This window comes from Schistocerca cancellata, chromosome 2, assembly GCF_023864275.1.
Source record: "Schistocerca cancellata isolate TAMUIC-IGC-003103 chromosome 2, iqSchCanc2.1, whole genome shotgun sequence".
Lineage (NCBI taxonomy): Eukaryota > Metazoa > Arthropoda > Insecta > Orthoptera > Acrididae > Schistocerca > Schistocerca cancellata.
Window position 1 is genome coordinate 233757291 of NC_064627.1, and position 24219 is coordinate 233781509.

At 44.2% G+C, this 24219-nt stretch overlaps 1 protein-coding gene across 3 annotated transcripts in view; it reads right to left on the minus strand.

Moving 5' to 3' along the window:
- Window positions 1-24219, minus strand: part of LOC126161561 (serine/threonine-protein phosphatase 2B catalytic subunit 2-like) — an 802502-nt gene that overhangs the window by 194908 nt on the left and 583375 nt on the right. For all 3 annotated transcript variants that reach the window (XM_049917500.1, XM_049917499.1, XM_049917498.1), the window contains exon 4: window positions 15207-15318. In XM_049917500.1, the coding sequence (XP_049773457.1) occupies window positions 15207-15318 (112 nt within the window). The remainder of the gene's footprint in view (window positions 1-15206; window positions 15319-24219) is intronic.

The following is a 24219-nucleotide window of genomic DNA, read 5'->3' on the forward strand; positions in this document are numbered from 1 at the left end:
GTTAAGTTCACGAATATTTTACTTTTTCCCGAAATGTTTCACTGTAAATTACACCAGGCGTCTTGGCATTATATGCCTGTTTTCAAAGACTCTCAAAAGCCACCAAAAACTGCACAGTGAGCACTGACCACACAGAAAACCACCCTTTTCTTCGCGTAGTACTACTTGTTAAAATCATGTTTTGATACTTCCGACTGCTCCGCAAAATTTTGAGGTTCAAAGCTTAAGTGGCAGACGGGAGAGGTTTCTCTCTCTTCAGTGGCCCTCTTGAAAACTTTTCGCACCGTTTATGAATCAAGCCATCATTAGTGGCTTCCATTGATTTTTTTCGAGATATGAGAAAAACATAACACTGCGAGTAATACAAGTAAGTAGGGGGAGGAAGGAGGCGACCACGCCAGCGCGAGCACGATGACGCTTCTGAGAGGCCGCACTAATCTGCAACCGCTAATGAGTTCGCCGCTGTGGTGCCGCAGAAGGCGCCCCCGGGGAGACAGCTGCTGGAAGGGCGTGCGGAAGGGTGCTGCGCCGAGTTTACCTCCGCGGGCCATTACCCATAAAAATTAACCGCAACTCATTAACGCCGGCAGATAAGCGTGATGGGACGGGACGGGATGGGATGGGATGAGATGAGAAGGCCAGGGCGCTGCGTCGCAAGGCGGCCGGCGGAGGCGCGCCGTTAGCGTTTGCATTGCAAATGGAGCGCCCCACCTGCTCTTCCGTCACGGACAGGTACAGTACCTCACTCCCTCCCGCCCTCCGTGTACCTGCCAAAAAACGCAAACCACCTCTTAAATGGCTAAATGAAATCCACGAGGACAGAAATGTCACATGCCTATATTCCCAGCACCAATCACACCAGTTTGCAAGCGTAATGTCTGTATGAGATGTTTCCCTAGTAATTCAGTTGCGGTTTCACTTCTATGTTATACAAACACACAACACAATACGCGAATCACCGTACAGCGCATAGGAGGAGGTCTTTCACAAAAACACTGGCTACTCCTTGTCCTACTCAATTTGTGTACGAAGAGGGGAAAACAGGTATCTTACTCTTGTGGCCACTAACCGAGATATACGGCGGAGGCAGCAGAACTGTTGCACAATCTAATTCGAAAATTCATTCTCTACATTTATCCATCATGGTTTCACGAGAACACCGTCGCCTCTCTTAGACAGATCTGATGAATATAACGTCCGTGGGACGCAAACAAGAAACCTTCACAAAGAGTTCCATGATCGTGCGCTCCCCGGGAGGGGTGGCTTATGTCTGCGGCTTATCTTCTATAACCGGCAAACAAGTACGAATGAAGAATGTAAATAAACGGAATGACCAAAAATGGCCATTTTCAATGCTTCTTTTAATAACGAAATTTCATAGACCTTTGTCTATAATAAAATTTTCCCCGAGGCATGATAGCAAATTAGATAAAGAACTAAGGAAAAGGCTTGGTAAATGTTTTGTCTGGAGTGTGGCACTATATGGGGCAGAAACATGGACGCTGAGACGAGAGGATGAAAAAAGGTTAGAAGCATTTGAGAAGTGGATGTGGAGGAGAATGGAGAGAATAAGCTGGATGGAAGAAGTGAGTAATGACAAAGTATTGGAAAGGGTTGGTGAGAGAAAATGTCTGCTGAAGGTTGTACGAGGAAGGAAAAAGAATTGGTTGGGACATTGACTGAGAAGGGAGTGCTTGGTTGCAGATGCTTTGGAATGATTGGTTTGTGGGAGCAGACTGAGAGGAAGGAGATACAAGATGATAGACAACATAAAGGGAAGAGGAAATTATGCAGACCTGAAGAGCATGGCAGAAGACCGGACAGCCTGGAGAACTACCATGTGAAAACCTGCCTTTTGGCAGAACACTGATGATGATGAGGCATGATGTAAGCAGAAGAAATGAATTAAAATTTGTGCCACGGCCGGGACTGTAACTCGGGTCTTCTTGCTTATTAGACAGAAAGGCTAACCATTACACCACCCCAACACTCAGGTCAGCATTGCTGCACGAACAGCCCAAGTCGAGTGCCCTCCACAACACAAACTTCAATTCATACCTTCAGCCCCCCCCCCCCCCTCCAATGTCACTATTACCACGGCTCTACGGCATTGGAATAGCACCCCAGCGTTGGACGTAATGGGGAAATCCTGTACAATAGGTGATCTTATAGATCTTATAATTACGTCCAAGGCTGGGGTGCTATTCCAATGCCGGAGAGTCCTGGTAATAGTGACAATGTAGAGGGAAAATAAGCTGAAGATGTGAATCGAAGTTTGTGTTGGGGAGGGCACTTGACTTGGGTAGTTCGTGTAGCTATGTTAACCCGAGTGCTGCAGTGGTGCAATGGTTATAATTTATGCATAGTAAGCAAGAAGACCCGGGTTCGGTTCCCGGGCGTACTTCCATCATTAACGAAATTTCAATTTCAAGAGGTGACATGTGCAAGGAATACGATGGCGATACTCTCCCAGTGAACGAGACCAATAGGGGAGCTCCGAGGCAGCGATCCAACACTGCTCGCATGGAAGTCACCCTAGAGAGCATACTGCCTGCATGACAGCGACATCCTCGTCACGCTTTGTCGAAACAGGTCGCTTGCCCTTGAATACGCTTACAGTTTTTTAGTTAAAAGAACTAAACTGGACATCGAGAAGTTAATTAGAAACCAACTTCAAGTTCTCTCGGAGTGCGGCCGCACCCATGTCTTATTCAAACGGCTCCAAGCACTATGGAACTTAACATCTGAGGACATCAGTCCCCTAGACGTAGAACTGCTTAAACCTGACTAACCTAAGGACATCACACACATCCGTGCCCGAGGAAGGATTCTAACCTGCGACCGTAACAGCAGCGCGGTTCCGGACTGAAGCGCCTAGAACCGCTCGGTCACAGCGGCCGGCTGCACCCATATCTCTGCTGCGTCACAAGTCAAATGTTGTCATGACACTCCCATTCCAAAAAGATACAGGCCTGCTATACAACTGTTTCTCGAGTTGGCACTCCTGTTAAAAGATACGCTTTGCGATGGTTTTATGTTTCCCCTTGTACATACACTCCTGGAAATTGAAATAAGAACACCGTGAATTCATTGTCCCAGGAAGGGGAAACTTTATTGACACATTCCTGGGGTCAGATACATCACATGATCACACTGACAGAACCACAGGCACATAGACACAGGCAACAGAGCATGCTCAATGTCGGCCCTAGTACAGTGTATATCCACCTTTCGCAGCAATGCAGGCTGCTATTCTCCCATGGAGACGATCGTAGAGATGCTGGATGTAGTCCTGTGGAACGGCTTGCCATGCCATTTCCACCTGCCGCCTCAGTTGGACCAGCGTTCGTGCTGGACGTGCAGACCGCGTGAGACGACGCTTCATCCAGTCCCAAACATGCTCAATGGGGGACAGATCCGGAGATCTTGCTGGCCAGGGTAGTTGACTTACACCTTCTAGAGCACGTTGGGTGGCACGGGATACATGCGGACGTGCATTGTCCTGTTGGAACAGCAAGTTCCCTTGCCGGTCTAGGAATGGTAGAACGATGGGTTCGATGACGGTTTGGATGTACCGTGCACTATTCAGTGTCCCCTCGACGATCACCAGTGGTGTACGGCCAGTGTAGGAGATCGCTCCCCACACCATGATGCCGGGTGTTGGCCCTGTGTGCCTCGGTCGTATGCAGTCCTGATTGTGGCGCTCACCTGCACGGCGCCAAACACGCATACGACCATCATTGGCACCAAGGCAGAAGCGACTCTCATCGCTGAAGACGACACGTCTCCATTCGTCCCTCCATTCACGCCTGTCGCGACACCACTGGAGGCAGGCTGCACGATGTTGGGGCGTGAGCGGAAGACGGCCTAACGGTGTGCGGGACCGTAGCCCAGCTTCATGGAGACGGTTGCGAATGGTCCTCGCCGATACCCCAGGAGCAACAGTGTCCCCAATTTGCTGGGAAGTGGCGGTGTGGTCCCCTACGGCACTGCGTAGGATCCTACGGTCTTGGCGTGCATCCGTGCGTCGCTGCGGTCCGGTCCCAGGTCGACGGGCACGTGCACCTTCTGCCGACCACTGGCGACAACATCGATGTACTGTGGAGACCTCACGCCCCACGTGTTGAGCAATTCGGCGGTACGTCCACCCGGCCTCCCGCATGCCCACTATACGCCCTCGCTCAAAGTCCGTCAACTGCACATACGGTTCACGTCCACGCTGTCGCGGCATGCTACCAGTGTTAAAGACTGCGATGGAGCTCCGTATGCCACGGCAAACTGGCTGACACTGACGGCGGCGGTGCACAAATGCTGCGCAGCTAGCGCCATTCGACGGCCAACACCGCGGTTCCTGGTGTGTCCGCTGTGCCGTGCGTGTGATCATTGCTTGTACAGCCCTCTCGCAGTGTCCGGAGCAAGTATGGTGGGTCTGACACACCGGTGTCAATGTGTTCTTTTTTCCATTTCCAGGAGTGTATTTGTTTTTAGACCGTTGTTTTGCTTATAAACACTCCTGTAGTTGCAGTTTTTGATATTTTGTCATTCTCGAAAGTTATGCTTCTAGAAAGTGTTTCGGTACTCATTTGAAGGTCTACAGCTGCTAGGAATACGCTCTGGGGTCAGTATGAAGCAATCACTGGTGGCAGTTGATTCCATGAGAGGGGTCAGAGCTGAAAAGTTGGCCCCTGAGGTAACTAAAGAGGTCGGAATAACAAAGAGAAATAACGAAAGGAAGAGAGAAGATACTTAACATATAAAACAAGAAGATTATGCACCTGCAATGTATTGGGTTGGTGCATAAGTTCGTAGCGTTTCTCCACAATTTTAATAAAGACAACAGATACACGTAACAGAAACTTTAGTCATCAATAACATATTATCCTTCGTTATTTACAACAGTCTGCCAACGCTGGAGTAATTTTCAATTCCGCGACGGTAGAAATAACGTGGTTTCAAGGCTAAGAACTCTTCCATCCCTGTTCGGAGCTCATTTTCACCTGAAAAGAAGTTCCTTGAAGGTTCCATAGAGAGCGGGAAACGTTAAAATATGTAGCCCAAAGATCAGGTGAATAAGGCGTTATCGTGGAGTAGCATCACTTCACGCAGTCTTCCTGTGGTTGGACTGCGTCTGCAAGACGTCCCAATTTTTGGCAATAAATGTCAACAGTGATGGTCACACCTCGGGGAAGCAATTCGTAGTACGTCACACCGTCGCTGTTCCCTCAGATGCATAACACTATCTTTTGTGGATGCGCGCACGTCTTTCTAGGGGGAGTTGCTACTTTGTTGGGCTCAAACCTTCGATTCTTTTCTTTACGTTAGCATAAAGACACTATTTCTCGTCACCAGGAACGATACAGGATAGTCCATCCGCAGATTTTTGTGATTTTGGCTTTGACCACGCGTTACCCATACACGCGATTTTTGAACATCCCCCACTGCATGCAAATTCCGCTCGATGGAGGAATGACCACAGTTCGTTACATCTGTCAGTTCTCCTATACACTGACGTGGATTAATGTGTTTAAACGATCTCATAAAACTCCGAAGGTCTTCCTGAACGTGGAGTCACTAGTGTCAAAAAGATCCTCCTTAAAACGAGAAAACCATTTTCTTGCCGTGCTCTTTTCAATAGCATTATCCCCAAATACGGCGCAAATGTTTCTGGCAGCCTCTGCTGCTGTCACCCGTCTATTCAACTCACACAAAAGAATGTCGGAAATGTTCCTATTTCTCCACATGGCGTTCCGTTTCCTTGCGTCCACAGCTCCACTCACTATATCCAAATGACAAAATGACAGGATGTAAACTCGAATAGCAACAGTTAACTACAAACGGAAACTGACAATCGATAAATAAACCCATAGCAGCGGGTATACGAAGATGCGAAACAAAAGCGCTACAAACTTATGCAACAACCTAATATTAGGAACAACAGATGTGTTCCATGGATCAAATAAAATCCTGAATTGAACTTCCCGAGGGTTAAATTTTGTGACATGTTTATTTTATACACAAATGCATTTGGACTAGAGGTTTGAAATTTTTTAGGGATGTTTCAAGGCCCTATTTGGAGTAAACTGGATTATAGACACTAATCTGCTATCAACACGAAGAAAAACATATACTTCTTAGTTATAGGAGACTAATCTTAATTTTGATTATCAGATGCAAATATTTCTAGAATAAAAAGTTGCGACTGAAATGGCATGATTGTAGTGTACTTTTTAGATGGACGTGTTGTTAACGTGTACATAAAGTTTCAAGCATCTTAGTAAGACAGTCTGTACAAGCACAGATTCCAAGTATTGAATGCAAATAGAACAAGTAATTTACTGATTTTCACAAAAAAAACCTGTAATAAAATCAATATGAGAACTAATGCGATTAACTGTATATCATAATATTCAGCAAGAAGCGCTTCCATTGTTCTGCTATTTTCATCCTACTGAACAGTTCATGTTTTTAGTTAGAGCCACGCAAACTTTTAGAAAATTGTTGGTATTTTTCCAGGAGTTCACAGGCAAGTTACCTTAAACAGGGAGATTTTTAACTGCTGCAGTTACGCATACATGTGTTCACAAATGAGCAGTCTGTATAAAATGACACTCACTAGTTCGTAAATGCTGACGACACGGCAGTGCGAGCCGAAGTTTCGATTTTCTGAGGTACATCAGAAAATGATACATGCTTTCAATTCAACCTAACCACCTGAGGGCAAACCAGGTCAAGAAGTAAGTCTGTGCTTTCCATTTAAGTAACAGAGAAGCTAGACGAGAACTCAATCTGATGTGGAGACGCGAGCGACACCAGCGCTATTCATAGCCGTAATATCAAGGCTGACGCTCGTCGTACCCTGAGGTTTGGAGAGCAATGCCAAGGGCCGCTGACAGACGCCTGCGATCCACGAAAAGTGTCATGCAAAGAACGCAGGTTCTCGAGCCTGGAAACATGAAGGGCAGAACTGGCGATCCCGGACATCTTCCTACGAGAAGAGACTGCCTTTTGGCAGTGGACTCCCCTACTCCTTGTTGCTACGTTTGAATAGCGTGACAGTGGGGCTGTCAAGTTGAAATACAAATATACAGAAGTGGCCCTCCTGCCCAATAACGTAGGTGTAGAGGAATGTGAGATAGAGCCACCTACTGCAGTGCAGCTTGCCGGATGAACCTCACACTGGAAGACCTTTGTCCAATTAATAACAAGGGCTTTTGGGCAGTGATTTTTTGGAAACAGTTTGGTTGGACGGACACTGAAAATACGGATTTAACTTCTGTTTCGCTTCTCATGTTACGTTTCTACGTGGACTATCTGAACAGTTACAGCCCCTAGCAATGTGTTCCTAAATTTGTTCGATGACTTGCCCAGTTGATACTGATTCCAAATATTGGAAAAATACTGTAAAATTGAGACACTGAGGATCATAAGGGCCTAAAGCACAGACAAAAAAAATTTAGAGAAAAACAGATGTTTGTGAATATCGAAATCGTTGGCTAACCGTAAGTCTCATAGGCTTGACTTGTTTTTTTAACAAAGTTTCAACATCGCATTATCCTTAGAAAAAATACTGTCCGCAATTTATGTTATGAAATATTAATTAATATTTAGAATGATTATTATGAATGTTAATCCAAAAATGTTTCATATATAGGTCTTTCTGACTGTTCGATCGTTTGTAATTAACGCGAAACTACAACCGGAATATAAGGGACAGATAGTAAATGCACCACTCATACAATTGCGACCTACCCCAACACTTTACTGTCCTTGTAATTACCCCTTTCATTAAGCACACTCTCTGGCTTGAGGTTCAGATAACCTGTCTGTTCACTTTAGGCAGGAAATCTAGTAGTTTAGATAAGTCAATGTGTTTCAAGATTAATCTGGTAGTACCGGTAACTCTTCGGGTTTCAAGGTAGATATTTACCTTACACCTACGTATTTGTGCACTGGGTTTTGCAAGCCATCTACAGACAGTGGCGAAATAATGAAGTGTTGTTTCCCTCAATGTGACTTGAAGAGGGTCGTTGGATTACACTACTCCAATGAAGAATATGTTACTTTAAACAACAGTTCATGAAAAGATGCTGGAAACAGCAGCGACGTAAAATTTCTGTAATGCACACCGTTACCAAGATGATCATCTTTTGGTTTGGTATAGAGTCGACAAAATCCGCATAGGTTCTGATACCCTCAGCGTCTATTTTACAGAATGAAATGCTGAAACCATGGAACGCAAGCCGGGGATTTGCTGCAGGAGCTTCCAGCTTTTGTGAAGCAATAAGCGTCAATGTAGCCGTTGAGCGTTTCTACAGCTTTGGGCCAGAATGGAGGTGAATATCAGCGAACTCAGTGAGAAAGCTTTTCGCAAATATTCACATGTACAACTTAGGGGTACAGGAGTGACAACGCTCGTTCACCTTAAAATCAGCAGATGCCAGTAGCACGCATACATGCTACAATCTCAAAGACGACGACAGTCTGCTTTAGGCTCTTATTGTTCTCAGCGGCTCAATTAGTCGCAGTAGTGTCGTTAATGATCACTCTGAAGCACTCCGTCTTCAGGCCACGAGTGGCCTACCGGGACCATCCGACCGCCGTGTCATCATCCGTGGAGGATGCGGAAGAGAGGGGCGTGGGGTCAGAACACCGCTTTCCCGGTCGTTATGACGGTACTCTTGACCGAAGCCGCTACTATTCGGTCGAGTAGCTCCTCAATTGGTATCACGAGGCTGAGTGCACCCCGAAAAATGGCAACGGCGCATGGCAGCCTGGATGGTCACCCATCCACGTGCCCACCACGCCCGACAGCGCGTAACTTCGGTGATCTCACGGGAACCGGTGTATCCACTGCGGCAAGGCCGTTGCCAATGATCACTCTGAAACGTCCCGAAATCGTCCATACTCTTCGAAATCTTCCATTCGTTTCCCCTGGTTCAGGTGTAGAACGTATTTAGCCCATTACATGCCATTATTTCAGTGTATTACCCTTTGATCTTTTTGCGATTACCGATATTACGATAACCTGATGGTAGCGGCGAGAACGGGTACCTGTCTATCAGCTTACATACCCGGTTCAGGAAAACAAAGTAACTGACAGCTGACTACTAACAGACTGGCTACTTTCAACAACAGTGGATAAGCTATATCGTGCCTTCTGATGTCTCTACAATTGGGTTTTATTTCTCCGTGGAAATAACTTTATTTTACGTTATACAATGTCTGATGCTAGCAGCGGAAGTGTGGAGGGAAGTGATCAGGCTATTAGTTTCTACAAGGCGAACTGAGTACCGCACGTTAACGAGAAGGTTGCTAACGGATTGAGTACTGAATCGTAAAGCTGTTTCTTCTTCAGAAACAGTCGTTGCGCGGGAAACAGAGATCCGACGACGTCACACATTTGTCCTTCTATTGACACGTTTAGAAGTGTTCAGTTATTAATACTCGATACTTGTATTATACTTTTTGTAGAACCACATGAAAATCAGCGCACGTGTTTCTGATGCGAAGGCCGTTCTTGTACTAGGAGGGGCGTTGAACAAGAAAGGCAACACCTTGCTCTCTAGGCCAATATCGGCTAAAATATGAGGAACTTCTTCAGGAGCATCGTGGAATATTCCCGCTTCACCCCCCGCAGTTTCGTCAAGTAATGTATTGCGAATACATAGAAAGAAGGATTCTTTATTGTATGATTATATGATAGCGGAACAAACACTGGTAGCAGTTACTTCTGTAAAATATCTGGGAGTATGCGTACGGAATGATTTGAAGTGGAATGATCATATAAAATTAATTGTTGGTAAGGCGGGTGCGAGGTTGAGATTCACTGGAAGAGTCCTTAGAAAGTGTAGTCCATCAACAAGAGAGGTGGCTTACAAAACACTCGTTCGACTTACACATGAGTGTTGCTCATCAGTGTGGGATCCGTACCAGGTCGGGTTGACAGAGGAGATAGAGAAGATCCAAAGAAGAGCGGCGCGTTTCGTCACAGGATTATTTCGAAAGCGTGATAGCGTTACGGAGATGTTTAGCAAACTCAAGTGGCAGACTCTGCAAGAGAGGCGCTTGCATTGCGGTGTAGCTTGCTGTCCAGGTTTCGAGAGGGTGCGTTTCTGGATGAGGTATCGAATATATTTCTTCCCCCTACTTATACCTCCCGAGGAGACGACGAATGTAAAATTAGAGAGATTCGAGCGCGCACGGAGGCTTTCCGGCAGTCGTTCTTCCCGCGACCCGTACGCGACTGGAACAGGAAAGGGAGGTAATGACAGTGGCACGTAAAGTGCCCTCCGCCACACACCGTTGGGTGGCTTGCGGAGTATAAATGTAGATGTAGAAGTTCCGATAGGTGACGGCGCGACATGTAGGCCTCAAAATAGCGTCTGTAAGCTGACGAACTTACCCAAGACAACGCAAGGCCTCGCACAGATCTGCGCACCGAAGAGGAGCTTACGAAACTTTATTGGACTGTTATTCCGCATAAACCCTGTAGTCCGGATGTCTCACCTCCCGACTTCCATTTCTGGTACAACGACGGATGCTGTCCGCGGGAAGCAGTACGTGGATGATAGGGAGGTTGTTGGTGCACCAAGACGTTGACTCAGACATCGATCAGAAAAGTGATACCATTCGGGCATACAGGTCCTCCCATTAAGGCGGCCCAAGATCGTCGCACTGAACGGAGATCATTGTAGCGAAAGTGTGGGGAATAATACGGTGATTGCAGTCCTCAACAAAACCCAGCTCCTTAAAAAAAAATTGTTGCCTTACTTATTGAACGCCACTTGTATATGCGCTTAGCGTCTTTCGGTATTCCTTGGGCTGGGCAATTAGCTTTTGTAATTCCTTGTAATACACTGCTTGCCACTAAACCTAAGACATAATGGAAGCGGAACGCAAAGCACGTGAAACTGGTCCGACGTGCGCTACACACACGCGGATGCGAATGACTTGAATTTCAATACAGAAGCAGAAAGTAACTAGGAGTAACGGCGCATACATTCTGTATATAATGAAAGATTACGCATCTGAATATAGGTTGTTTGAAAGAAGACCGTGATATGCCTCGCCAGAAAAGGAGAACATCTACCAACACGCGCGGGAATTCAATAGCGACAGGATCGTGTCCTACCGACACTACGGTTCACCGTTTCGCGATACTGCCCACGTTTGCCGTTGACTACAATGCGAATACGGAATCGATGGTTTCAGGAGGACCATAGAAGCTATCAGCGGAGTCAAGCGACTAGCAGCCGAGAGGGAAGACTTACTGTTTGTTCCACGGTGGAGAATCGTACAACCACGTCACGTGCCTTCAGTCGTGAAACGGGCTTGCTTGTAGCAACACATTCCACACGCATAGTGCGACGACGAGAGGACCGCTTCGGAAAGTTAGTACGGGGACCACTGTTGTGCTTTTCCTTGAAGTGAGAACTGAGAGAGGCGCACCGCGAGTGGTGCTGGCAGCCACACTGGGCAGGAGTGGCATCAAGTCGTCTCTTCAAATGAACCCCACTTCTGCATACAGTATCACGGTGGACGTATCCGTGTGTAGAGGCTCTAAGGAGAACGAACTTTACTAACTGGATTCGCGATTGTCATATGAGCGAGATGGTGAGGGATCTCACTGAACACCGCCACCCCTCGCTCGGGTAACCCTTACTGTCAAGTCTCTGAAGTGTTAAAGCCGATGGCTATTCCGTATTCTTCAGGTCTCCGTGACGTTATCTTCCATTACGATAACGCAAGATCGCAATTTGACCGTGTTGTCCTGACCTACCTCGATACAGAGGGTGTTCGAATGTTGGACTGGTCAGCAGGCACTCCAGACACACCCCTGGAAAAGACATCTGGCCTTGGATTCCCGAGAGACGGGCCTGCCCCCACGCGCCAGACACTGCGACAGATGAACCCTGGCACAGAGCAGAAGCACCATGGAATGACGTACCCTTATCTGTCGTCCAAGCTTAGTTCAGTCCATGTCCTGGTTAGATTCATTGTTGCTACAACAGTTGGCAGCGCTGTCTATTATATTTTCTACTATGTATACTCCGAAATCATTTAATAATATAAATAACAGTCTCCCTAGTATACTAAATAAGCAGAATATGTAAAATTTCGATGTTTCTATCCTTCCTGGCATTGCAGTTTTAATGACCAGAGTTGTAATTGTTGTTGAGTTCCTTTCTTTTCTCTGTTTTTCTACGCAATCACTGTTCTGGCAGATACAATTATTCTTCACCTCTACATCTAGATTCACTTAGCATTTGATCAGTCCAACCACGGACGGTGACAGTACGAAAACTTTATACAGGGTTTTTGGAAATTCCCGTTACAACCTTCTAGGACTTTTAGAGGGGAACGAGTACATAATATTTTAAGTAGGAACCCATGTCCGTAAATGTACCGTTTACGTTGTACGACAGTTTCAATTCGAAAGTTTTATTCACCTGCTTCTGCCTTAGAAACTTAGTTAGGCGTGATGCAGTAGGACGGTTAAGTCACGTGATCCTGTCTACCCTATTGCATACCAGGACAAGCAACTCGGGTACTTTTCTCTTCCCCGTAGCAGACGTGGAGGCGATACACATCTGGATTGAAAACGTTGTAAAACATTATGTTTCCAGAGATAGATGGGTTCTTACTCAAAACATTACCTACCCACTCCCCTCTACAAGTTCCAGAGGTTTGTAACGGGAATTTCTGAACAGCCTGTATACTTTGCAAACTTGACATTATGATATGGTTGGAAAGTAAATGAAAAATGGTATCTACTCCTGGACAAAAGAGGAACAAACGAAAATCATTTTATTAATTTCATTGACACTACTGCTACTCACTGTACCAGTTATATTACACAATCAGAAAGTTATGAATTCTTAATCGTTTTTTACCATGATGCTTTAGATATTTAAGTTAATTAACGAATTTGCCGTTTTCTTTTATTCAGACAGTAGGACATACTACTGCATGGAGACAAATAAGTAAGCTGTACTAAGGTTCACGAATGTTAGAAACGGCATTCCCGCACAAAAATGGTTATTGTCAAGGATATGTCAAAACAAAATTTATCTTTATGTTCTCGACAAATCAACATGCTGGAATTTTTGACGGCAGTGCACGGTTTTGAAAAGCTGCGCTAGTGTTTAGTATATAATAATCAAGCGGATAAAGCACTAATTACATTGATACAATCACTGTAATAAATTCTGTATTTGGGAGAAAATAATTCCACTACTGGGAATAATGCTCCCTCTTAATACAGCATTATTACCGGCTGCTGCGTGTTTTCTGTGTACGCACTGGAAATTAAAGTACATGCCAGTAAGTCCATTAAGCTCTCATTAGATTAACTGATAGTGACACCTGTATTTCTTGAAGAATTACGGTACGTACCAACGGCCAAACGCTGTAATTCTATAACAAGGTTTTACGCTCTAAAAGCAACAAAAGAACTGAATATTAGCATGTCACGTGATTTACATGGAGTCGACGAGCCCCATTTCTATGAAGTTGTGAACAACTGTAATGCCCGTCGATGTATCGCAGTATACTTTGTTCAACGACCTTGCTTTAGATGTTCATCTTTTTATGAGGCCTCTCTTCCTAGTCCAATTTTTACAAGTAAGATGAAATTTATTTCGTCTCTGCGACTGTAATACACGTCTTATTTGGACCAGACACGTTTCGCTTGATTTTATAGCAGTTTCACAGGTCACTGCAACAGCTGTGAGTTTCCTTACGAATCTGTTTGGAAAGATCATTGTGTGTTCTGAAGTTTTAAATTACTTTTATACCTCACGTTTTATGGCTCATACATTACAGTAAAACCGCGGTAATCCGACCTCTGGATATCGGAACATCCGTTTAATCCCAGGTGAATGACGAATGACTACCAGGTATTTAAAAAAAAAATCAAAAGAATGTTACGGATAAAAGCTAGGGACAATTTAAAGTCAGAAACACCAAAAAATCCCGGGAAATTATCTTATATAAACACAATGAAAACGAAAAAACAAATTAAAGAAATAATGGCGCTATCAAAACACAAAGAAAATGAACAGTTGACAGATCTCATACGACAGCTTTCTGGATATAAAAATGCAGGTGACAATGAAGCGCAAATCTGGCTGAACCAAGACGATTAGTAGGAAACAACCGACTGTGCTCTTTTGGGAATAGTAAATTAATGAATAAAAGATTCTAGTGATAAAGACGAGGACAATGTAGGTGCCAACAAAGTGAGTCATTGTAACAGAACACCTGAATTAAAATTAACAACTCACGCGGAATACAATCGCCTCTTTTTTTCGTATTTCTTGATGCAATAATTTACCAACAGCCGTATGTACTGTAGAAATTTATTTTATGAACTTCTTATGTGCTACCAGTTTCGGCATTACATAGACGCCATTTTCAGGCCCCACACGTCATTATCGTAAAACCGCTATACACGGAAGGAGCCATATAACTGGATCCGTCAATCAAATTGTTACGCAACAGCTCTTGGTGGCCAGGCGACACAGACACCGTATATAGCGATTTTATACGACTATGACGTGTGGGGCCTGAAGATGGCATCAATGTAATACCGAAACTGGTAGCACATAAGAAGTTCATAAAATAAATTTCTACAATACATACGGCTGTTGGTAAATTATTGCATCAAGAAATACATGCCAGCCGTTGTCCCACGGTCCATAATGGATCAACGAAGATTTTCTTTTTGTGGCAGTGGCAGTGTCTGCTATTCCTCTGTGTATTTCTGTGTGTCGAACGCAGGTATGTACACAACAGCTGTATCGATTTTAAGGTGCTGGTCGGCTGGCGTAATTTCTTTTTTTTTCCATGTTCTACAGACTTCTTACGCTTAAGAATTATGGAGAACAGAGAGAGAGAGAGAGAGAGAGAGAGAGAGAGAGCATAGCACCTTCAAAGCATAATATTTTTCTGTTTATCCTGCACGAGATGAAGAACATGGAATGCACAAAACTGGTCGCGCCCCATCACAAACATGTTAACATTCACTGAAAAATTGACATTCTCCTGAAAAGCCCTTGTAGACAGACACATAATGCGGCCACAATGAGAAAAACGTACAGACAGGATTTACACAGAATAAAATTAAAGCGAATAATATAAATGAAATAATACAAATCAAGTGATAAACTACAAGGATCTACTTAGCAAAATTATAGGATACTTACATTCTTGTTTAAATGTGAAGTATTCTGTAAGATGCCTACATTCGTGATTCCCACGCAATAGGAATAATGTGGCTGGGTAACACAGTTTCAGCGCCCAGAGGTACAAAACACACTGCAAACAAAAGAAAAAACAGACATCACACACCTGTTAAACTGAACAAATAAAGGCAATAAAAGCATGCAAAAACATTGGTCACACACACACACACACACACACACACACACACACACACACCACTCACGAAAACTTCTCTGCTCTAGGACTACATGAAAAGCAATCATTCTGAATACGAAAGACAGACAGACTAATAGACGCAAGGCATGTTAAGCTACACCCATGCCCTTAATGAATGGCAGCACCTTAAAAAAAAGTAAGCCTTACAAACCATATTATTCTTTCAAGCAAATCGTCCCCCATAAACTATACTAGGTGGCTGATTCACGGTGGAGTATTCTTTCCAGAATCCGACAACTACATTTATCAGGCTTTCGTACTTACCTGCCATACTGATGTAGGAAATTGGTCTATTTATTTCAATGGTTCTCATCCTACTTACTGATTTACAAGGGGATCGCACCTACTCGTCATCACCGATGTCGTCCAAATTTACGGTATATGCAGGGGTGCTTGGACATAAATAAAGGCTGCGAAAGTGGGAGCTCCCTATGGCCGATAATTTAGAAAAGAACAGCACTTTTAGCGAGGGCCGGGCGACAAAGCAGCCACTTACGTTAGCGTAGCTTCCAGACAGTTTCTGACACAGCGGAAACACTTCAGACCAGTAAATCAAGGGTCGTGAGGTCGAATCCGTACGTGGAAACATTTATTTATTTCCAATTTTTGCGATACTTATACGGCAAATAATCCGAAATAAAGTATATATTGTATTATTAATATGCTAATTTAGGGCACGAAACGTAAAGGAAAATTGGAATTGCAAATGAATTTCGAGGAAGATATTGTAAGGTGTACACGAGGGCTTCGTACGTAAAATTATTCTATTGTTTTACAATTGAATTACATGTGCTGAGGTGATATTCATAGTAAAACAGGAAACTTATTGTTTGCGTGCAGCTGCCGAGGGCTGCTCAAAGATAAAAATTAAACTACGTACCATAATACGAAGTTTCGTACGTTTTAATTACAATCTCTTCTTGGAAAGTGTCCTCGTAGACACTGTAAGTACAAAGCTTTCTTGGAAATTACTTTCAATCATAAATCTTATTTTGCTTTTCCATTCCACGCCTTTTATGAAGTTATTAACTAGTAAAATACACTGAGCAATATTTCCACTTATTTTCAGTGTATGTAACGTAAAAAAATTAAAATAAAAAAGTAAACGCATAGGGGAATCAACGCCACGACCTGCAGATAACCGTTATACAACTATTCCCCGAGCCAAAAGCTCTCCGGAAACTACGCTAACATAAATAGCTCACGCCTAATCCGAACTGCGCCAGAAGTGCAATTTTTCCAAACGTTTGAGCACCCGGAGCGCCAACTTTTATCATTTTTTATTTCTATCCAAGCCCCGCATACGCCATATATTTGAACGAAATCTGGGTGGAAATGACAGAAAACTGTAACTGCCTATACAATACAGGTTTACAACGATCACTGAAAAGGGCGTCCAAATGACGAAAATGGCCACGAAAATATAGTGGTGTGCTAAGCGTAAGGACGAAACTAACTTTCGCATGATGTGTCACTGCCTAGTAACACAGCTCGTTGAAACCTGGACCATACACTGGAAGAAATGCTACAGTACAGAAGGTAAGCAATGAGACGGACAGAAACGACACTTTTATTGAAAGACAATAATTACACTGAAGTCGCCGCGATTTATGGTGATCCTCTGAACATTACAAAAGGCAAGGCGTGGTTCCTAATAGGGTGTGTGCTCGCTACGAATGGCCATGCATGCTCTGCAACGACCTCCCAAGCTGGCCACAAGGCTGTTAAGGAGTAGTTGTGGCGTGGCAAGGCACTCCATTCCTCCACCGGCGCGGTTGAAGCTGCAGGACGGTCGTTGATGCGTGTGGACGTATGCAATACGTCTAGCCCCCGCATCCCAACTGTGTTCCATGGGATTTAAGTCGGGGGAACGGGCGGGCCAATCGATTCACCGAACATCCTCTCATTTCAAGAGATCTTGCGCCTGCGCTGTTCGATGTGGTCATCCTCGTTCTTCCATAAAAATGAAGTCAGGGCTGGACGTTCCCCTGAGAAGACTCGCATGTGTAAGGAAAGGCAGGCAGGCAGGCAGGCAGGCACTCCGTCATCAGGCCAGAAGTGGCCCATCTAATCTTCCTCCTCCTCCTCCTCCTCCTCCCGCCCCTATCTGTTTCTAATCATTCCTCCTGCCCCTCTCCCCGTCCATCTCCTCTCACCCACGTCCATTCCTACTCTTCTTCTTCCCTTTGTCTGTCTAGCCACTTCTGCATCACCTCTATCTGCCCATCCCCTCCTGCAACACTCACTCCCAATCCAGCCCTGCTCTTGTCCATTCTCTCCTCTAGCGATCTCTACCTTCTCTCAGCTGTGCCCACTGGCACATGTAGCCCCCGCAAAACAGGTTGATAAAGCAGGTCAATACTATTGCGACATCAGGCCTGTCGCTCAGCATACATTTTTGAGCTTGAAAACAGTTCTTTTGGCCCTGATGTATAGGCTGCCATGCAGAGCAGGTCGTTAAGGCAGGCTGATACTATTCCCACACAACATACTTGGTGTTCTGGGCAGCTTACATAGCAGGGACTGAAAAAACATGTTTTTGCCCATGTCTCCGCTGTTACGTAGCTACAAGTTTATAAATCCCAAGTGCAGATGTTTATGAAGCTGTATATACTATTCAATCACAGGGTGAGTGCAAATAGCCTTAGCCTATATGTATTCTGATGATACCATCACTCCGTGACAGCTATATCGATATAGCATTAATCTGACGACTTCTTGTGAATGTTTTCCAGTTCCTGTAGGTCGAGTGTCCACTTGTGTTTCAATGAACTCGAAACATCTTCGTTACAGGAGGGGAGCACACACTGTAATAATCATATATGGACATTATAAAATAAATTCGAGATAAATCATACCGGTTGTGTTTGCTGGTGCAAGTGTTGAAAACGGAAGTGTTAATTTCAAACAATGGCTACCAGACAAAACGACGTTTTCGTTATCCAATTCTATTGATTACCTATGCGTTTTAAGTACACTGAGCTTTAAGTCATAATTTGTATATACTGAACTTATTAGAGCTTTGGAAGTGCTCAATATCTGTGAAATGGATCGGCAATCTGGAGCTGCCAGACTTCGAGTTGCTGTGGAATGTTATCCTAATTTATGTAAACGAACACGATCCTTGGCTATGGCCTACCTTTAGGCTCAGTCCTACCTACGCTACTATTTTCAGCTTATATACATACATGTGAGATACACTACCCTGGAGTTTTGGCGGTGCTAATGACTGGGTGATAGCAACACAGCACAAACATATCGACGTCACAGGAGATAAACAAGAGATCTAAGTATAATGTGCTAATACTTTCGTAAATGGCAACTTTAACTGAACCTTAAAAAAAGTGAATCCACACGCTTTCATCTGAGTAATATTTTAGCCAACCATGAACTGGACTTGATTTAAAGGTAATAGCCTGGCCCGTAACGAATACCCACTTGGAGTTATATTTGACGGAACGCTATCATTCAAACTGTATCTAACAAAGACTGCGGCTAAACTGGTGTCACGAAACAATATTCTGAAAAAGTTATATGGTAGATCATTAGCTTCTGCACGTTCTATCTTACTAGTATCTGCCCTTGGTTTTGTCTGCTCAGCGGCAGAATACTGCAGCCCTTTCTAGATAAGCAGTAGCCGCACAAAGCAAGTAAATGCGCAACTAAATCAAACAATGCGGATTTTAGTGGTATGATTTAAGTCTGCTCTAGCATTCTTGCTACCTGCGCTGAGCTGCATTTCCCCACCTAACCTGAGATGAATCAATACCGTTCTGAGCGAATACAACAATCTGCAACAATCAACAGCTGCCAATTGTTGGGAATATATCTGTTATCTGGAAGAACAGACTCCGCTCCAAAAAACCCGCACTCCGTACAGCTAGCAACCTGGTGGACTACAACTTCAATCTCCACGAAGCTTGGGTGCAGGAATGGTATAACACTACAGCACAGTTCCAAAGCTTTCTCCGAGTCAGCAACAAACAATGGAAATTTTGACAAATTTAAAATGATAGTGCGTTTTAGATGATAATTAAAATGAAAAATAAATGAAACTTTAGAAACCGAGCACAAGGATGCACTGGACAACAGCAGGGAAGGGAATCGGCCTATTCTTTTCAAAGAAACATCTTTGTATTCGTTGTATTAATTTGGGGAGAACCTGGTCTACGTGGCGGGTCGCAGATTTCAATCCTGCAACGTGAAAATGCAGATTTTTTTTTTATAGTCAGTACAGCACCTAGCTCTGTTTTTGAAAAAAATAAGCAGAAATTTATTCCATTGAAAAACTGCATCAAATTTGAACTGCTACTGTAACTCAGTTACGACAATATAGTTGACACACCCACATTCAAATCCCTAGGAGACTTCGTCGAGCATTTGTTACTGGGCTGTGCAGCCGATAAACACACAATATATTTACACTAAACTAAGTCAGAAGCACGCTATACTTAGGAAAAAAAGTGCAACACAGCAATTATTATTCTGGAATTGGAACCCGGTCATAGCCGGTGGCGTGGCGTCGACCCGCCCCTGCATGGGAGGAGTGGGGAATAGTAATCGCAAGGCTCTTTAATGTAAGACTACCACAGCGGATGAAGCGCTGGGCTACACGTCTTAAACTGACGACAAAGGCGTGGCCACCCAGAAGCCATCTCATTTTTTTAACGGCCGCTTTCAAAACGCCCTTTACCTACCGCTACTATATTTGAATCAGAATAACAAACTGACAGAACCAATTGTTTACAGATCAGCTCCCATAGCAACAACCAGTCAGAGCACTAGCCCGGGCAGAAGTTCTGTCCTGCGCACATCTGTCATACTGCTCTGCTACCTCAGCTGCCTGTTACCAGTCACCTGTGACCTATAACGTAATTGTTGCGGTTTGATATTACATACCGTGTTTCTAGGAGCAGTATTATTATTATTATTATTATTATTTTTTTTTTTTTTGAACGTGTGAAGCTAACTGTGAAATTGCTTAGAAAAGTTGTCAGACTATTACGATCCGGCAAAGCTAGCTGAATACTGCACGTTAACGGGGAACCTACGAGCGCGCTCAGTACGGTGACACACAGCTGCTGCTATTGGAGCCATATTGCGCTTGCGCGTAACGACGAATCGACTACGTCGCCCCCCCCCCCTCTTCCCTTCCCGTCCCTTCCCTTCCCATCACCACTGTAGTGTCAATCACCTTGTCGATCCTACACTGGAAGGATCGAATATACCCTTGCACTCCTTTGCTCAGTGCAGCGGCGTCACTGACCGGGCTGCCACGTCGTTCTAGAAGGGAGGGACTGGCACCTGGAGATCTTTTGGCACGAAGGAGTGTATCGGTCGAGCCTGAGAAAGGCTGTTGGGCAGGTTCCGGGAGCTCGTGCTCCGCGATTTGCGCGTAAAAATGTGCATTAGTTTTATGATATTGTGGAATGCGTATTGCTAGTAGAATCAGAGCCTCCTTACAGTGTAGATGCCGAGTGCATTCGGTTCTCACGATCGCGTATAAAAGTGACAAATTGTACTGATCGTCGCATCCATGTTAACGCGCGATTAGAACGCGTTGTGTGTGTGACGACTTTGAAGCTCATAATTATATTTGGTATACGGTACGAAAGGCGATCGTACAGCAATGAACTGTCAATGATAACTCATACAAATGCGTGATAAATTAGTCACTGCAATTGTTGTATGGACGCTATTTGAACCAGTAGGGACGTGTTACTTGAATTCAGTGTAGAATAAAATAACCGTATCGCACAAAAGTAATCACATATTGAAGCAGTTTGGGAGGAACAGAATCTAAGAACATTGTGGGAGAATAGATAGAGTATGCATCGTAGGCTCACGGTCAGAACTTCAGTTATCGGCGCATGTACCTTCTATAACTGGCTCCTTATTAATGTACGATGGCAAATTTTTTGCAGCGAGCTACACTGCAGCAAGTACTAGTCACCTATCAATCATCTATAAACAGCAATAAAATAGAGGGGCGCCTTACATCCCGGAATGAAAAACTAAGACCATACAACAGTAATCACATAAGAAGCATTATATTCGACAGAATATTGAGCACTCAATACAATTAATAAAAAAATAACGCTAAAAATTTTTTTGGAGTTTCTTAGCGCAGAGAGCATATGGATGGTGACATAGTCCCACCAGTAAAGTAACCGTTTTGAACAACACTTTCGATACATTCGGCAAGCGACGGCCCAAATATTAAGGCCATATCGCGGTCAACCTTCCTAGACTTATCAAGAAAATTCTCTACCCTACCTTTTACTGAAAAATGAAGATCCAATGGCTACTTGGAACTGAAGAAAAAGCTTCGGGAAGCAGACGTTACAGAAGGTAGTGTGTACAATTATCGCCTGAATTTTAACGGATTATTACCAATTTGTAGCAATCCAGAAACCAAACCCAATAAAACAAAGCCTGAAGATCGTAGAAAAACGAGAATAAAAAATGGTTCTGCGACGTGAATAAATCAAGATTATAATTACATACATTCGCGTTCTCCTCAACCGGGCAGAGATTAATTTTTTTTAAATTTAATTAGGTGTCTTAAATATTAGACGTTTGCAACAGAAAGAGAACAGGTGTTTCCGTACGATATAAGCTCGACTTAAGTAGATATTATCCTGCCAGTAACAGTCAGCCAGTAGAGTAATTAACGCTTATATTGAAATCGAGATCGTGTTGCTTGGGGCTGTGTCGTTACATCGGTGGCTCTCTTGGGAGGGACGGTGAGCTTTTAGCCATGGGCACCTCCCACCGGGGAAACGTTATGCTAGTTGGGCCACGGGAGACAGCCGACGTGCGAGCACGATATGCAGTAGGGCCACGGCTCGTATGAACCGGCGCAGCTCTGCAGCGTGCTGTCCCGGTCGACGTAAGCGGAGTCAGGCCTCTGCCGTCTTGCGAATAACACGCCTTTTGTAAATTTGAAGGCCTGTTGCGAATGGTGCTCAAGTAATATATAGTAAGCTCCGTAAGTACGTATGCACAAAGAGCTCAGCTCACTAAATTCGTTTATACAGTGAACAGTCATTATCTGCTGACTATAAATACGTTCACAGCTGAGCAACAATTTGACCTCTCTTACTCTGTAACGATACGAAATACCACACCAGTTTCCTGGCACACTAGCAGTGCTACGGTAATCAATTAACTGCATGTCAAAACTATTAAAAACCACAACCAGCATTCAATGAATTAGCACTCGTATTCTTACGACTGTACAGCTGTTTTTGTACGATCAATACGTAATCAGTACTGCCACTACGATCGTTTTTACATTTCTCTTCAAAAAAGCTGCGAACCCTGCTGATAAGTTTCGTATTTCCTGTTTTGTACTCGTGGGGAAGTGTTCACATTGCTACGGAAAAAAGGGAAGCATCTGGAAATGCATGAGGAAACGAAAAGAAACTTCTTGGGTTGACAAAGTATGTGGTATTATTGAATTTCAAAATCGAGTGAAATTTACAACGAACTGACAAGTGCGAGCAGAGTTTTCAGTATGGCTTTGTACCTCCTCTAACCTGGATGCAATCACCGATTCGATTGGGAAGGGTATTACAAAGTCGTTGTATCCTCTTATTAGGCAAGCTGACCCACAACAGTTGTAAATAGCCCTTGATATCGCAGATACTGGGACTGAGTGTTGACGTCGGAACTGGTCCAACCCATGTTCTATCGGAGACACATCTGTGGCTCTTCCTAGACATGGGAGTACCTCAACATCAAGCAGACAGCTGATAGTGCCACGTGTGGGCGAGCACTGCCCAGTTTAAAAGATGGCACCACGACGCAGTCGCAACAGAGGCAATACGCTAGGGCGCAGGCAGTCCACGACGTACCCGTTGTACCGTCAGAGTTCATTTAACCAGTACCAGCTGTGACTGGATACATACCGCATTCATCTCCACACCATGGACCTAGGAGTAATACTGCCATGCGTCTCCAAAACACTGGGAGAATGGGAGCTATCTACAAGTCACCCCCACACTCGCTCGTAACTGTCATCCGGGCTAGTGCAGAACCGTGGTTTATCGCTGAACACAATCCGACGCCTTCATCAACACTCATGTTTCCCGATCACAGCACCACACCAAGCGGTGTTGCGGTGTTGCGGTGTTAACTGCATGCTATGCCCCGGGAAGGTAATTTCCTAGTAGGGTTGCTGCTAGTCTCCGACCAATGCTCTGGGATGACAAAGAACGTTGTAGAAAGTGCAATGCTCACTCTCAGATGGAAAGCGCAGACGTGAAGCGATTACAATATGCTTCTACAGATACACTCCGCAATCCACCTTCCAGTGTTTGGCAGAGTGTACCATGTACCGATGTTAGTCATTTCTTTTCCAATTTCTCTTGGAAATGGAAGGAGGGGAAAACGACTATCGCCAGTTTTAATTTCAGTATCACATCATTTAAAAACGGAGTACACAGTGAATGAAATGGAACACCTATTTCTTTCTCCAGGTTTCGAATGCAACCTACAAACTTTTCACGGCTGCTGCGTCATCATATCCAAACTGTTCGTTACTTATTATGAGACTCCTCATATGTTAGGTGCAGCATACGCAGGGCATATTTCATTTTTTCTCCTTTATATTTTTTATTCAGATATGTAAGTATTACGGACGGTAAAATGTTACACTATTTGGTTATTACTACGTCTGTACCTAACGCAAAATGAAAGATGGGACGTGAAAACTCTACATCCATGTACGGCAAAGATGTAGATCAGTATTGCCAACGATACAAACCGTCATTC